Source organism: Phocoena sinus, chromosome X, assembly GCF_008692025.1.
Source record: "Phocoena sinus isolate mPhoSin1 chromosome X, mPhoSin1.pri, whole genome shotgun sequence".
In the NCBI taxonomy this organism is placed as follows: domain Eukaryota; kingdom Metazoa; phylum Chordata; class Mammalia; order Artiodactyla; family Phocoenidae; genus Phocoena; species Phocoena sinus.
Window position 1 is genome coordinate 36,805,519 of NC_045784.1, and position 14,490 is coordinate 36,820,008.

Genomic DNA, 14,490 nt, shown 5'->3' on the forward strand with positions numbered 1-14,490 from the left:
TTATTAGCACTTAGCATAATGCCGTCAAGTTCCATCCATGTTGTTCTAATATAGTATTAATATATTATTCCTATCTTTAAAAATCTGATCTGTTCACAGCAGTTTATATTGTTTTCTGGATATGAAATATTTTTCTGCAGACAGACCAAGTTGTTTACTTTGGTATTTGAGTATGCAGACTTTAAGTACGTGGTTTTCAACATTTTTAAACAGCAGAGACCCTTTTTAAAAGTCAAAATTTAGATAATACTCCAAAATGTAAAACTAGTTGAAGTGAGAAAGGAAAGCGTGATTTTTTCTTGTGACTCGGTCTCCCTATGCTTCACTCCCTTCCCCCTCCCAAGCCTATTACAGGGTTCATCCCTAAAACTCGTTATCACTTCTAGAGTTCTCTACATAGTTTGAAAACCACTGATATGATTAGATGAGTGATGAAGATCTATACAAATGGGGTAGGGGTGGGTAGCCTTTTATGGTAAGCTGTATTTCATATAATCTTTGTTTCCTTTAATTAATTTGAATTCCTTCCTTAGTATCTCACTGCTTGGTTACCAGGGTGTTGAATTGCAGGGTTAAATAATACTAATGACAGCATATTTTATTCTTAGTAAAATGTGTCTTTCTTTCTTAACTTGATTTTGATTTATTCAAAGACTTGAGTTTTGCATATGTTATTTTTTGGTCTGTTTTCTCACTTTAATTTTACTTGATTATCAAAGTCGATGTTCCCTTTTAAATTATTGAATGCTGTATTAAAAATAATGGAAGGTATGGTTAGAATGGAAATGCCCAACTAAAATATTTCTTGAAAAGTATTTACACTTGAATCTTTTTGAACCTAGGTGGTGATTCAGAGTAATGATGATATTGCCAGCAGAGCTATAGATCTCCTTAAAGAGATATACACGAACCTTGGTCCAAGGCTACAGGTCAATCAGGTGAGGATTGACATGTATTAAAACTTACACGAATTTGAATTCTGATTGAAGAACTGTTGCTAATAAGAATATTTTTCTTTACTTCAAGATTAACTAGAAATTGTTTTTGTTTCAATTCGTATTATAAAAACATACCTAAAATATTTAGTCCACGTTTCTCTCCTACAAAATGCTGTCTAAATGAGTTTCATCTTGATATAATTATCTTGAAGTGATTATTTTGAGTATAGTTATGGTAGGAGATTTCGGCCGAATTTCTTTCCATTCTGACACCTAATCCTGAAGTTCATGTTTTGTTTATCTAGTTTATACTTGTTAACTTAAATAATGTTAGCTTCCTTTGACAAAACATAGTGTGTGTTTGTTATTGTTGTTTCTATTTTATTGATGTATAGTAGATTTTACCATGTTGTGTTAATTTCTACTGCACAGCTAAGTGATTCAGTTATATATACATTCTTTGTTTATTTTCTTTTCCATTATGGTTTATCAGAGTACGTTGAATATAATTACCTGTGCTATACAGTAAGACCTTGTTTTTATCCATTCTGTATATAGTAGTTTGCATGTGCTAATCCCAAACTCCCAATCCATCCCTCCCCCACCTTCTCTCCCCCTTGGCAGCCACAAGTCTGTTCTCAAACATATTTTATTATCAATTATCAACATAGATTCTCTCGTTAAATAGGATCATGGTTAAATGAGATCTACCTTTAAATTGTTGCCATCTTTAATTAGATTAATGTTTTATTAATATATATGAAACACTTTATATACATATAAAACTTGAACTGTCTTTATTTGGCCCATTATTTGTAGGTGGTAATCCATGAAGACTTCATTCAGTCTTGCTTTGATCGCTTGAAAGCCTCCTATGACACACTGTGTGTTTTGGATGGTGACAAAGACAGTATTAATTGTGCAAGACAGGAAGCTGTTCGAATGGTTCGAGTATTAACTGTGTTACGGGAGTATATAAATGAATGTGACAGTGATTATCATGAGGAAAGAACAATTCTACCTATGTCAAGGTTTGTGAATAACTGATGTACTAGTGCTACTTCTTAATTATTTGACATTTTCCTAGCCATTTGATTTTAAAAAGTGATGATGTACAGGAAGAAGGAGAGAGGAAATTTTTCATTTTTTGATAAACGCTAGTGTCTTGCTTTAAGACAGTATTTGTATCTTACAGATTTTTTTTTTTTTTTAATAGTAGGCCTTTTTTGTTTTCAGGATCTGTTTTTTGCTTGTTTTTGTTTAGGGCATTCTCAATTAAATCTAGTTTCTTCTTTTTTTTTTTTTTTTTTTTTAACTTAATGGCTTTCTTTTTTTCACTGCGTTGGGTCTTCGTTTCTGAGCGGGGGCTGCTCTTCGTTGCGGTGCGCGGGCTTCTTACTGCAGTGGCTTCTCTTGTTGCGGAGCACGGGCTCTAAGCACGCAGGCTTCAGTAGTTGTGGCTCGCGGGCTCTAGAGCACAGGCTCAGTAGTTGTGGTGCACAGGCTTAGTTGCTCCGCGGCATGTGGGATCTTCCCAGCCCAGGGCTCGAACCCGTGTCCCCTACAATGGCAAGCGGATTCTTAACCACTGCATCACCAGGGAAGCCCTCTAGTTTCTTCTTTTTATTCTGGTTGGTCTTCTTTTGTTTGTTTGGGGTTTTTTTTGCCATTGACTTTGTTGCCTGTTAAGTGTTGCCAGGGGTATTTTGCTGTTGAAGTGCTTTGATGCCATTCATTTCCACTGTTAAAAATAATAGCATAGTCTGGTTGCAAAGTAATTGGAGAGAACTCTTAAAAGCTGCTTTGACAGATAGCCAGTATAGCAAGAGATATTTTAAAATGGTCTACTAACATTTCTCTTTTTTTTCTTCCAGTTTTATTGAGATATAATTGACATACAGCCTTTATAAGTTTATAATAATTTGTCTTGGTACATCATGAAATGATTACCACAATAAGTTTAGTGAACATCCATCATCTCATATAAATACAAAAGAAAGAAAAGGAAAAAATACTCTTCCCTTGTGACAAGAACTCAGGATTTATTCTCTTCCCAGCTTTCATATATAACATAGAGCAGTGTTTATTAATCATGTTGAGCATTACATCTCTAGTACTCAGTTATTTTATAACTGGAAGCTTGTACCTTTTAACTGCCTTCATCCAATTCTCCCTCCCCTGTCCCGCCCCCCGCCCCCAGCCCGGTAATCACAAATCTGATCTCTTTTTCTGTGAGTTTGTTTGATTTTGAAGTATAATTGACCTACAACACTATGTTAGTTCCTGGTACACAACATAGTGCCTGAATATTTCCTTATATTACAAAATGATCACCATGATTAGTTACCACCTGTCATCCCATGACTCATTTATTTTCTAACTGGAAGTTTGTACCTCTTAAAATTTCCCTTACCTAATTCACTCATCTTCGGGTCTATTAACGTTTCTCTTAAGATTTCACCGTTTAGTATACTCAAATAATACGTATAATTTAGAGATATTTATAGAATGTGAGCCATTAGTATTTGAGTTCTCTTTGAAATTATTAAAATTGCTCCTTGAATATGTTTTTTTTGTATCTTACCTGCAGGAAGATAATATGCCAACATAAATATCATTTTGGGGATGACTTGACATTAGTTGGGCTTTTATAGCATTAAAAATAAATGAAATGTTACTCATGTCTGTTGTAATGTCTTATAACTAGATACCTGTAAACTATAGGTCCAAGAGTAACAACAGTGAAATATGATTGTTGTGTTTTGAAGATTACTATAATATTTGTAGTTAAAAGGAGCAGTAAATATTTTCAAGTTCCTAAAAATAATGTGTCTTTAACTCACTTTCTCTTGTTTAGTAAGAAAATATTCAATTTTAAATTGCTAGCTTTATTTTCTTTGCAAGAAGATTTGAAAATCTGCTGAATATGATGATGGTTTCCCTTTTTTTTCCCCCAGAGCTTTCCGTGGTAAACACCTTTCTTTTATAGTTCGATTTCCAAACCAGGGCAGACAGGTTGATGACTTGGACGTATGGTCTCATACAAATGATACAATCGGTTCAGTACGACGATGTATTCTCAATCGTATCAAAGCCAATGTAGCTCATACAAAAATTGAGCTCTTTGTAGGCGGTGAACTGATAGATCCTGCAGATGATAGAAAGTTGATTGGACAGTTAAACTTAAAGGATAAATCGGTAAGTATCTATAATTACCAAACTTTTCAAGAAAAGCAAACCGGGGACTTTCATTTTTGTAGTCAACATTTCACTCAGTAAATGTTAATGGAGCGTCTGTTATGTGTGAGGCTCTGTATTTTTCTGTATTAGGTGTTTGAATTATAACACTAAATAAGACAGGCATTATGGTACCTATAATATAGTAGAGGAAAAGATTTCTGAAAACAAAACTATTTAAGTGGTTATGTTAGACAACAGTTATAAATTATATTTCTAAAAATATAATGTGTAGTTTTTTGGTTTTTGTTGGTATGTCACTAACTTCTGTTTTGTGTATTTTTCCTTGTCTTTGGTACTAACATAGTATATCATTTTCAGCTAATTACAGCCAAACTTACACAAATAAGTTCCAATATGCCTTCAAGCCCTGATAGTTCTTCTGATTCCTCAACTGGATCTCCTGGAAACCATGGTAATCATTACAGTGATGGTCCCAATCCAGAAGTGGAAAGCTGTTTGCCCGGGGTGGTGAGTAGATAGTTTTGAGCTATTGTATGCAAGGCATTTTGCTAGGTTATTTAAGAATAAAGTATACAGAACAGTTCATTTTTCTTGAACTTAACAATTAAATGTGGCAGAATATCAAATAATTGTACATTTAACCATAACTTGAGAATGGATCCCTTTGAAAGGTGATTGTAACCTGGTTGAAATTTAAAACCACATTTTGTATAGATATAGTGTTGTTATATTTACATAAAACTAGCCCATTATACAACTTAATTATAACTGTTGAGTTTATTGAGCAAAATAACCACTGTATTTTGTATTTGTACCACAAAAATGAATTCTTCAGAACTGTTTCTGTAGGAAAATATCTGCAGTCTTTCTTAGATTGTCAGTAACATATCTTGTTTCTAAAGAAAGTGATTCCTGCCTTCCTTACCTCCCCACAAAAATTTTAATGGCTACAATAATACCAGCCACTCCAGTGTCAGAAGGATTGGCTTTCTACAACAGTTGCATTAGGAATTTAACTGTTAGCGGGCATGGCAGCCGTTTGTTTATACAGAGTCTGACTTGTATGTACAAGAGGAATAGTTTAACAAAACAGTAAAAAAGCTGTCACACACAAAGTACAGGAGGTGGCTTGGATAATGTATTCAGTCTACATTAGGAAGGATTTCTAAAAGTGAGATGATGGGGTAGGCAGACCATTTCAGGATAGAAATGACATAAGCAAAACTGTGGAGATAAACCAACACATTTATTTGGGGACTCTTCTTTTGGGGAGGTGTAATTTACAGGTAAATATTTTGTGTATTTTGTATTCTAGATAATGTCACTGCATCCCAGATACATCTCTTTCCTTTGGCAAGTTGCAGACTTGGGTAGCAGCCTAAATATGCCACCTCTTAGAGATGGAGCAAGAGTACTTATGAAACTTATGCCACCAGGTAAGAAATTTCTTTTTAAATGATAATAATGTTGATAAAGTACATGTTGGACAGTAAAGGGGTATGTTAGCAAATTTTCTTCCTAGATGGAAAATAACAGGAGTTGGCAAACTATAGCTCACTGGCTACATACAACCCACAGTGTGTTTTTGGTACAGCCCAAGAGTTAAGGATGGTTTTTACAATTTCTAATTGCTGAGGAAAAAATCAAAAGAATAATATTTTGTGACTTATGAAAATTATATGAAATTTAAATTTTGGTGTCCATGAACAAAGTTTTATTGGTGTACAAGCCATGGTCCTTCATGTACACGCTGTCTTAGCTGCTTTTGTCTTAGCACAGCAGCAGTTGTGGCAGAGACCATATGGCCTGCAAAGCCTTAAGTATTTACTATCTGACCCTTTACAGAAAAAATTTTCTGGCCCCTGGACTGTGTTTTGGGTCATGTGTCATCTATAGCATTGTTCCTTTTTTATTCCTGGGAAACAACCACTTTCAATTGGTAGCTCTTATTCTTATCTATGTCTATACTATCTGTAAATAATACCCTCATACAACTGTTTGTCAGTTTTAGATACCTACTGATTTTCTGTTGTGTAAATGAAAACTTAACTCTTACTTCCACATTCTTCCAATTTTTTCTTTTCTTTTTTTTTGCCACACCATGTGGCATGTGGGATCTTAGTTTCCCAACCAGGGATCAAACCTGCAGCTCCTGCAGTGGAAGCGTGGAGTCTTAACCACTGGGCTGCCAGGGAAGTCCCTCTTCCAGTTATTTCTTAAATTCATATTCAGCATTTGTTTTTTCAAGAGTGTGTGAAAAGTAGTTTGCTGGATTAATGGCAACTTTTTTTTCAGGGTTTAATAATTTCCCCTTTTTATTTTCTTGATTTTCTATACACCTATTACTAATTCTTTCCACATATTCTCTAGTAACCTCTCAAAATAATTTTCCATTATTATGTGTATTATATAATCTGTCGGCTCCACTGTTGTCCTGGAACTTTTCGTCTGCCTCCTCTCATCTGGTTGTTCGCTACACAGCTACCATTTGGGGACTTCTTTCTTCAGCTTTCCTATGGTGGATCCCTGTTCACTGGCTCCTATGTCTTGAGCCTTTCTTGAGGGGCTCTATGTCATTTTGCTGAAGCACACCCTCCTGCACTTATTTCAGAAAGGGTACGTGGCAGGTGGTTTTGTTATTCGTTTCTGAAACATTGCTAATCTGAATGCTTAACCTTCACATTTGATTAGTAGTTTGGGTATTGAATTCTAGCTTGAAAATTTATTCAGCTGTCTAGCTGGTAATGTTGCTTGTGTGAAGACCAAAGCTCTCCTGAGTTCTATTCCTTTGCCTTTTTTTTTTTTAATAGTTACGTATGCTTTTTTTTTTAAACATCTTTATTAGAGTATAATTGCTCTACAATGGTGTGTTAGTTTCTGCTTTATAACAAAGTGAATCAGCTATACATACACATATATCCGCATATCTCCTCCGTCTGTCTCACTCCCATCCTCCCTATTCCACCCCTCTAGGTGGTCATAAAGCACCGAGCTGATCTCCCTGTGCTATGCAGCTGCTTCCCACTAGCTCTCTGTTTTACATTTGGTAGTGTATATATGTCCATGCCACTCTCTCACTTTGTCCCAGCTTACCCTTCCCCCTCCCCGTGTCCTCAAGTCCATTCTCTATGTCTGCGTCTTTATTCCTGTTCTGCCCCTAGGTTCTTCAGAACCATTTTTTTAGATTCCATATATATGTGTTAGCATACAGAATTTGTTTTTCTCTTTCTGACTGACTTCAGTCTGTATGACAGTCTCTAGGTCCATCCACCTTGCTACAAATAACTCAATTTCGTTTCTTTTTATGGCTGAGTAAGATTCCATTGCATATTTGTGCCACATCTTCTTTATCCATTCATCTGTCGATGGACACTTAGGTTACTTCCATGTCCTACCTATTGTAAATAGAGCTGCAATGAACATTGTGGTACATGACTCTTTTTGAATTACGGTTTTCTCAGGGTATATGCCCAGTAGTAGGATTGCTGGATGGTATGGTACTTCTATTTTTAGTTTTTTAAGGAACCTCCATACTGCTCTCCATAGTGGCTATATCAGTTTACATTCCCACCAACAGTGCAAGATATTCCTTTGCTTTTGATCTTTGTTTCTGGAAGTTTTGGTTTTATCATTGAGTTTAGAACTTTCCTGATGAAATGCCTTGCTTGGTATAGGTCTGCTTTGTGATGGGTTTTCAGTGGGCCTGGAGATTCCTAATTTGTGAGAGATTTCTGTTCTTTCTTTGCTAATTTACTTCTCCGTGTTTTGCTTTTTGTGGATCTTTGAGATGTCTTTGACTGTGGTGTTGAATCTACTAAATCTGATTTTCTTGCCTTTCCTTTCTCCTCTCATTAATTTTATTCCAGCTTTGGGTGGTATCCTTAACTTTTTCCAGCTCTTCTGTTGACTTTTTGTCCCCAGATATTCTAGTGTTAAATTTTCAAGACCTTCATCCAAGTGATCATTTTCTGTAGGATTTTTTCATGAGCCACATTTCAGTGTTTCTACTCTAATATATGTGTTTTCCTCTAAAACTTAACATTCTACAAAGTTATGCACTAAAAATAACAGAGCTTGTGGAAAGAGAGAATTCAATCAGATCATTCAATCCTATACAACTTAAAAAAATGTTTTTTAATTTTTTTTGGAAACATTTACAACCTTACAGAAAAGTTTGAAGTACAATTCGAGGACTTCAAGAACCATTTGAGAGTAATTTGCTGCTGGTCTGATGTCCCATCATCCTTAAATACTTTATTGTGTATTTCCAACAAACAAGGATATTGGCATTCTACTATAAAGTAGAGCTTTGCCTTCTCCCCTATTAATTATGTGTTATCACTGTTTACTCATGGATTCTTATTTTATCTGTTGGGTTATAGCCATTATAGTCATTATTTATTTTGATGCTCAGTTGTCCCAGGTATGGTCAGTGGATATGTACCGAACTCTCTTTTTTACATAAACCCAGTGCTTTTTTTAATATAGCTTCATCATCCTTTGAGTACTTCTTTCTGGCATAAGATATTTAAAGTTCATCTAGTACTTTCTCTATTCCAGCCCTAGAATCAGACATTTCTCCTTTTAAGTGAGGGAAGATATTTAGAAACCAGAATGTGAGGGCTAAATTGTTCTCATTACTACTGGGGTGTTCTTGTGGTCTAGGCATTTTCATTGGACTTAGGAAGTAATACACACTTAAACACACACACACGTATGTAAACACATTTATATCAAAAAACAAACATGGGTTCATACTGGTACTAATCCAGCTTTTTAGTCTTTTGCATTCCATATTTGTATCTATTCTCTACATTAGTGAGATATCTGCTTCCCAGCTTCATCGATCTATTGGGGAGGGAGGTAGAGTAGAAATTTGCCTCTTAGGCAGATTTCAGGCACTGTTTTTAAGTCTTTGATTCATCTGTACCTTCTCAATTATGTTCTGTTTTCATATCCTTAACTTTTCCAGGACTTGGTGGAGTGCTGATTTATAGGTACCCTCTCCCTCTTTCTCTTACCCCCCAAGAAGCACTTCTTGGGTTCAGCTAAGCCAGCTATCTTCCATCCCCTCTACACCTTCAGTAATTTGCTGACATCTCTAATGTTCCTTCAGCTTTTAACTTCTTTATCCTTCTGAGTTTATGTATTTTATATTAATTTATTCTCATTTTAGTGGGGTTTATGGATGCGTTGCTGACAAATGCAGTTCAATAATTGGCCCAGATAATTTTTTAAACTGTTGTGTTTACATTATCTCCTTTTTTTAAAGTAGACACCGTCTGACCTTTGCCATTCGATCTCACTTTCTGAGTCATGTGGTACAGAATCGATTCAGATGTTAATTAGATTCTTAAATAAGGCTTTTCTTTTTTTTTCTAATTGAGTTTTTATTTGCTCTGTTAAGAAGGCTTTTCTTAATGATTTAATTTGATCCTTATCTGTTGTGTAGTTTAGAATTTGTATTGTTTTACTTACTAGTATCTGAGTAACAGCTGTTGTTGCTTTATGTACACAGATTCAACATTTGAAAAGGAAAACCCATCTCATAATCCCTGACCTTGTGATTTGAGCATAGTGCCACTAGATGGTGAGAGGGAGCTCTTGCCAAGCAGCTCAAGCAGGAAACTTACGAGGGTGCTTTTATCTTATTTTACATAATCGAAGTATAGTACCTAAATTTGAAATAGCCAGCTTTGTAATGATTGTATGACAGTAGACAAATCATAGGCTTCGGACTCAAATGGACTTGAGTTCAAGTCCTGCTTCTTCAAGTTGCTACTCCATGGCCTTAAACATGAGTTTTCTTAGTTTCTCAGAGCTTCCTTATCTGTAAAACTGAGCTACTAATAACTATTTCATAGAATTCCATGGATTAAATGGGGTCATGTATGGAAAACCCCTAGCCTAGTGACTATTCAACAAATGTTAACCTACTCTTTGTCACTGTGGTTGTTACACACATGGGCGCGCACATTCTTCTTTAAGTTAGGAAGCAGGAGCTCTAAGAAAAGGAAGTAGTTATAAATTCTGTTTCTAACATTTGGGTAATCGTTTAGTGTTTGTGCACACGTGCACATATTTTAAAAGGAGGAAAAAACAAGATGGAATTAGAAGCTTTTTTATTAGTCATTGACTTTACTTTTGTTTATTCTGAATCTTTGCCTAAAGTCCAGTGCCTCCAGTATGATTTGCTGTTAAACTTAGAACTTCTACAGTAGTCTCTGTAGGTAATTTAAACTCTTGTAATTTAAACTCCTCAGGAGTTCTTGTGACCTTTATACGCATCAGGAAAACAGGTTCTTGCTTGATACAGAGAAATTAAAATGTATATTGCTTTACTAAGCAGAATGAGTTGCTTTTCCTCTTCAGAGCTTCCTTTTTCCCAGGAGTTTGGTCTAACTCATATCTTAAAATATGGCAAAATCTGTTATGAGCACTTCACACTTGTTAACTCATTTAAACCTCACAACATTCCTAGGGAGGGAATTACTATTTTTACTTCTATTTTAAAGATGGGGAAACTGAGGCACCGAGAGATTGTTCCTTTTGACCAGAGACACACAGCTTAAAGGCGGTTCTAAGATAATGCATGCAGTTGGGCTCCAAAGTTTGTACTGTTAACCTGTGTGTTACTGCTCAACGTTTTCTAGACTTTCTTATACTGTGTTGCTATAATCATTTAATTGATTAGGCTTATTAGGTATCTCTTCAAAAAACTAGAAAGAAATAAACTAAAATCCAGGATTTATGGGCAGTTTAAATTTGTTGTCTCTATTTTCCATATTTTGTTAAATGAGCATGTGCATAATCGAGGACCTAAGATTATTTAGGTTCATGAATGCTGAAGCTGGAATGGCCACTAGTGATCATTTGGTTCAGATCCCTCAAATGAATAAACTATAATCCAACAACATTAAATGATTTGCTTAAAATTCAGTGCTTCCTTTTCTTAGAGCTCTTGTTTCTTTTCTCCTATTCCCTTTGCCCTCCCTCCTTCACTCAGAATTTTTTTTTTTTTTTTTTTTTTTGCGGTATGCGGGCCTCTCACTGTCCTGGCCTCTCCCGTTGCGGAGCACAGGCTCCGGACGCGCAGGCTCAGCGGCCATGGCCCACGGGCCCAGCTATTCCGCGGCATGTGGGATCTTCCCGGACCGGGGCACGAACCCGTGTCCCCTACATCGCCAGGCGGACTCTCAACCACTGCGCCACCAGGGAAGCCCCACTCAGAATATTTTTAAACTAAGCAAGATATTTTCAGATACAGCATATGAATTGGTTTCTTTTTAGAGAGTAACTTGGATCTTTATTGTTTAAAAAAAAAATTGAGAAAACCTAAATACCCAGTGTTAGAATTAAACTAGTGTACTGGCAAAAGGACTTGTCATTTTAATCATCAATATAAAATGATATAGGGAATGGGTATTTAATGACAGGAGAAGATATTCACAAATGTTTTATTATTAAAACTGAATATTTCATATAGTTATATGTCACTCTCCCTTCAGAATAGGGAAAGCCAACAATTTTAACACAAATTGAAGTTTTTTTGATATTTCCAGGCCTGTAAAAATTAGCTTACCCTAAGGAAATTATAGTAATTTTCAGTTATCTTTATTCTTCAAGAAAAGCTTTTACTTAAAAAGAAAATCTTATTTATCGAGTGGCAGGTACTTTAATCATAGGGCATTTACCTTGGAAATAATTTGATTATTGAAGTACTTTCTGAAGTAAGTTTGAGTGTTTGGTAGCTAATGGATTGTTTCTTTTTTACTGTATCTTTTTAGTGTGATTTAAATGAAACTCATCTTTTAATATTATCAAAAAAATCTTCTTACTTGATGTGCACATTAGGCACTGTTCCCTTTTTTTTTTAATGTTTGCTTTTTAAGGTTCAGTTTCCAAGGATACCAGTAAGCTTCTTTCATTGTAACAAACCAGTTAATACAGGGGTCCCCAACCCCCAAGCCATGGACTGTGGTCTGTTAGAAACCTGGCCGCACAGCAGGTGGTGAGCAGCAGGCCGGACCAGTGAGCACAGGAAGCTTCATCTGTATTCACAGCTGCTCCTCATCACTCTCATTACTGCCTGCGCTCTGCTTCCTGTCACATCAGCGGCAGCTAGATTCTCATAGGAGCCCGAACTCTACAGTAAACTGCGCATGCGAGGGATCTAGGGTTGAACGCTTCTTAGGAGAATCTAATGCTTGATGATCTGAGGTGGAGCTGAGGCAGTGATGTTAGTGCTGTGTGGAGCGGCTGCAAACACAGATTATCGTTAGCAGAGAGGTTTGACTGGACAGAGACCATAATAAATCAGTTGCTTGCAGACTCATATCAAAACCCTATCAGTGGGTGACAAGTGACAACAAGCTCAGGGCTCCCACTGATTCTGCATTATGGTGAGTTGTATAATTATTTCATTATGTTACAATGTAATAATAATAGAAATTAAGTGCACAATGAGTGTAATGCGCTTGAATCATCCCCAAACCATCTCCCCCACCCCGGTCTGTGGAAAAACTGTCTTCCACGAAACTGGTGCCTGGTGCCAAAAAGGATGGGGACTGTTGAGTTAATACACAGTGTCATGGAAGCTAACATAAGTTGGAAGGAAGAGCTTATCATATTTCCGGTTTTTTATTTTCAATAAGAACTACTTCCTTTTGAAGTGTGTTGTAGTTTTTTGGTCTCTAGTGCCTGAGGAAGACATGTTGATTTAGGTCTCCGTGTAGGAGGAGACTGCTTCCTTCGTGTTTAGGTTGAGTGATTAAAGAGCCCTGGTTGATTGGGACTTTTTTTTTTTTTTTTTTAAACCAATCCAGATCTGGTTATGTCTTGTGAAGTTTGAGCCTGTAACTCAGCTGAATTGATTCTTTTTCCATACTAAAGTAGTCTTCGGAATATCAAAAGTAAAATACTATGAATGCATGAATTATGTTCTATTTTAGACTATGTATCTTTTTTTTCTTACAGATAGCACAACAATAGAAAAATTAAGAGCTATTTGTTTAGACCACGCCAAACTTGGAGAAAGCAGCCTTAGTCCATCTCTTGACTCGCTTTTCTTTGGTCCTTCAGCCTCACAAGTGCTATACCTAACAGAGGTTGGTTTTTACTTTTTGAATTTATTCCATGTTCTTGAAATTTGACCTTTTATATGATAATGTGAAGAACATGGATAAAATTGTAATGAAATGTTTTTGAAAGAATTTCAAAATATGGGAAAATTTTAAACCAATGATGATGAGGAAAATAAGAAATTATCTTAAAATCTTTTAATACAGTTCTTCTACTTTTTTCCAGGTAGTCTATGCCTTGTTAATGCCTGCTGGTGCACCTCTGGCTGATGATTCCTCTGATTTTCAATTTCACTTCTTGAAAAGTGGTGGCCTACCCCTTGTCCTGAGTATGCTAACCAGAAATAACTTCCTACCAAATGCAGATATGGAAACTCGAAGGGGTGCCTACCTCAATGCTCTTAAAATAGCCAAGCTGTTGCTAACTGCCATTGGCTATGGCCACGTACGAGCTGTGGCGGAAGCTTGTCAGCCAGGTGTGGAAGGCGTGAATCCCATGGCGTCGGTAATACAGACTTTTTAAAAATCTTTTTGTAATAATAGATGGCAACTTTTAAAGTTAAACTTCGTAGAAACTCTTAAGAGTTGCTTATAGAGTTCAGAGTTGATTCAGAATGTTTTCGGTTCCTTTCCAGTGGTTCCTCATTTTAATGGTTTCCTTCTATTGAATTATATTTGTATTAAAATTACAAATGCTTTTCACTGACTCTACTCTGAGAGGGCAGTTCTTCCCTGTTCCCTTAAATCCTGTTTGACTTTTAATTTTTTTTTTGACGTGTAGTTGACTTACAATATTATATTAGTTTCAGGTGTGCAACAAAGTGATTTGATATTTTTATAGCTTATACTCCATATAGTTATAAAATATTGGCTATATTCACTGTGTTGTACCTTACATCCTTTTTTTTTTTTTTAATTTGTTTATTAATTTATTTTTGGCTGTGTTGGGTCTTTGTTGCTGCGCGTGGACTTTCTCTAGTTGCCGCGAGCGGGGGCTACTCTTTGTTGCGGAGCACGGGCTCTAGGTGCACGGGCTCCAGTAGTTGTGGCTCGCAGGCTCTAGAGCGCAGGCTTAGTAGTTGTGGTGCACGGGCTTAGTGGTTCCACAGCATGTGGGATCTTCCCGGACCAGGACTCAAACCCGTGTCCCCTGCATTGGTAGGCGGATTCTTAACCACTGTGCCACCAGGGAAGTCCCCACCTTACATCCTTATAGCTCACTTATTTTATACCTAGTAGTTTGTACCTCTTAATTCCCTTCACCTATTTTG

The 14,490-nt window shown here is 36.3% G+C and overlaps 1 protein-coding gene across 5 annotated transcripts in view; it reads left to right on the plus strand.

The window, feature by feature from the left end:
* USP9X (ubiquitin specific peptidase 9 X-linked) overlaps positions 1-14,490 on the plus strand; it is a 126,341-nt gene that overhangs the window by 68,492 nt on the left and 43,359 nt on the right. For all 5 annotated transcript variants that reach the window (XM_032621023.1, XM_032621026.1, XM_032621024.1 and 2 more), the window contains exons 17-23: positions 843-938; positions 1,758-1,969; positions 3,896-4,136; positions 4,497-4,646; positions 5,455-5,575; positions 13,116-13,246; positions 13,446-13,724. In XM_032621023.1, coding sequence (XP_032476914.1) covers positions 843-938; positions 1,758-1,969; positions 3,896-4,136; positions 4,497-4,646; positions 5,455-5,575; positions 13,116-13,246; positions 13,446-13,724 — 1,230 coding nt within the window. The remainder of the gene's footprint in view (positions 1-842; positions 939-1,757; positions 1,970-3,895; positions 4,137-4,496; positions 4,647-5,454; positions 5,576-13,115; positions 13,247-13,445; positions 13,725-14,490) is intronic.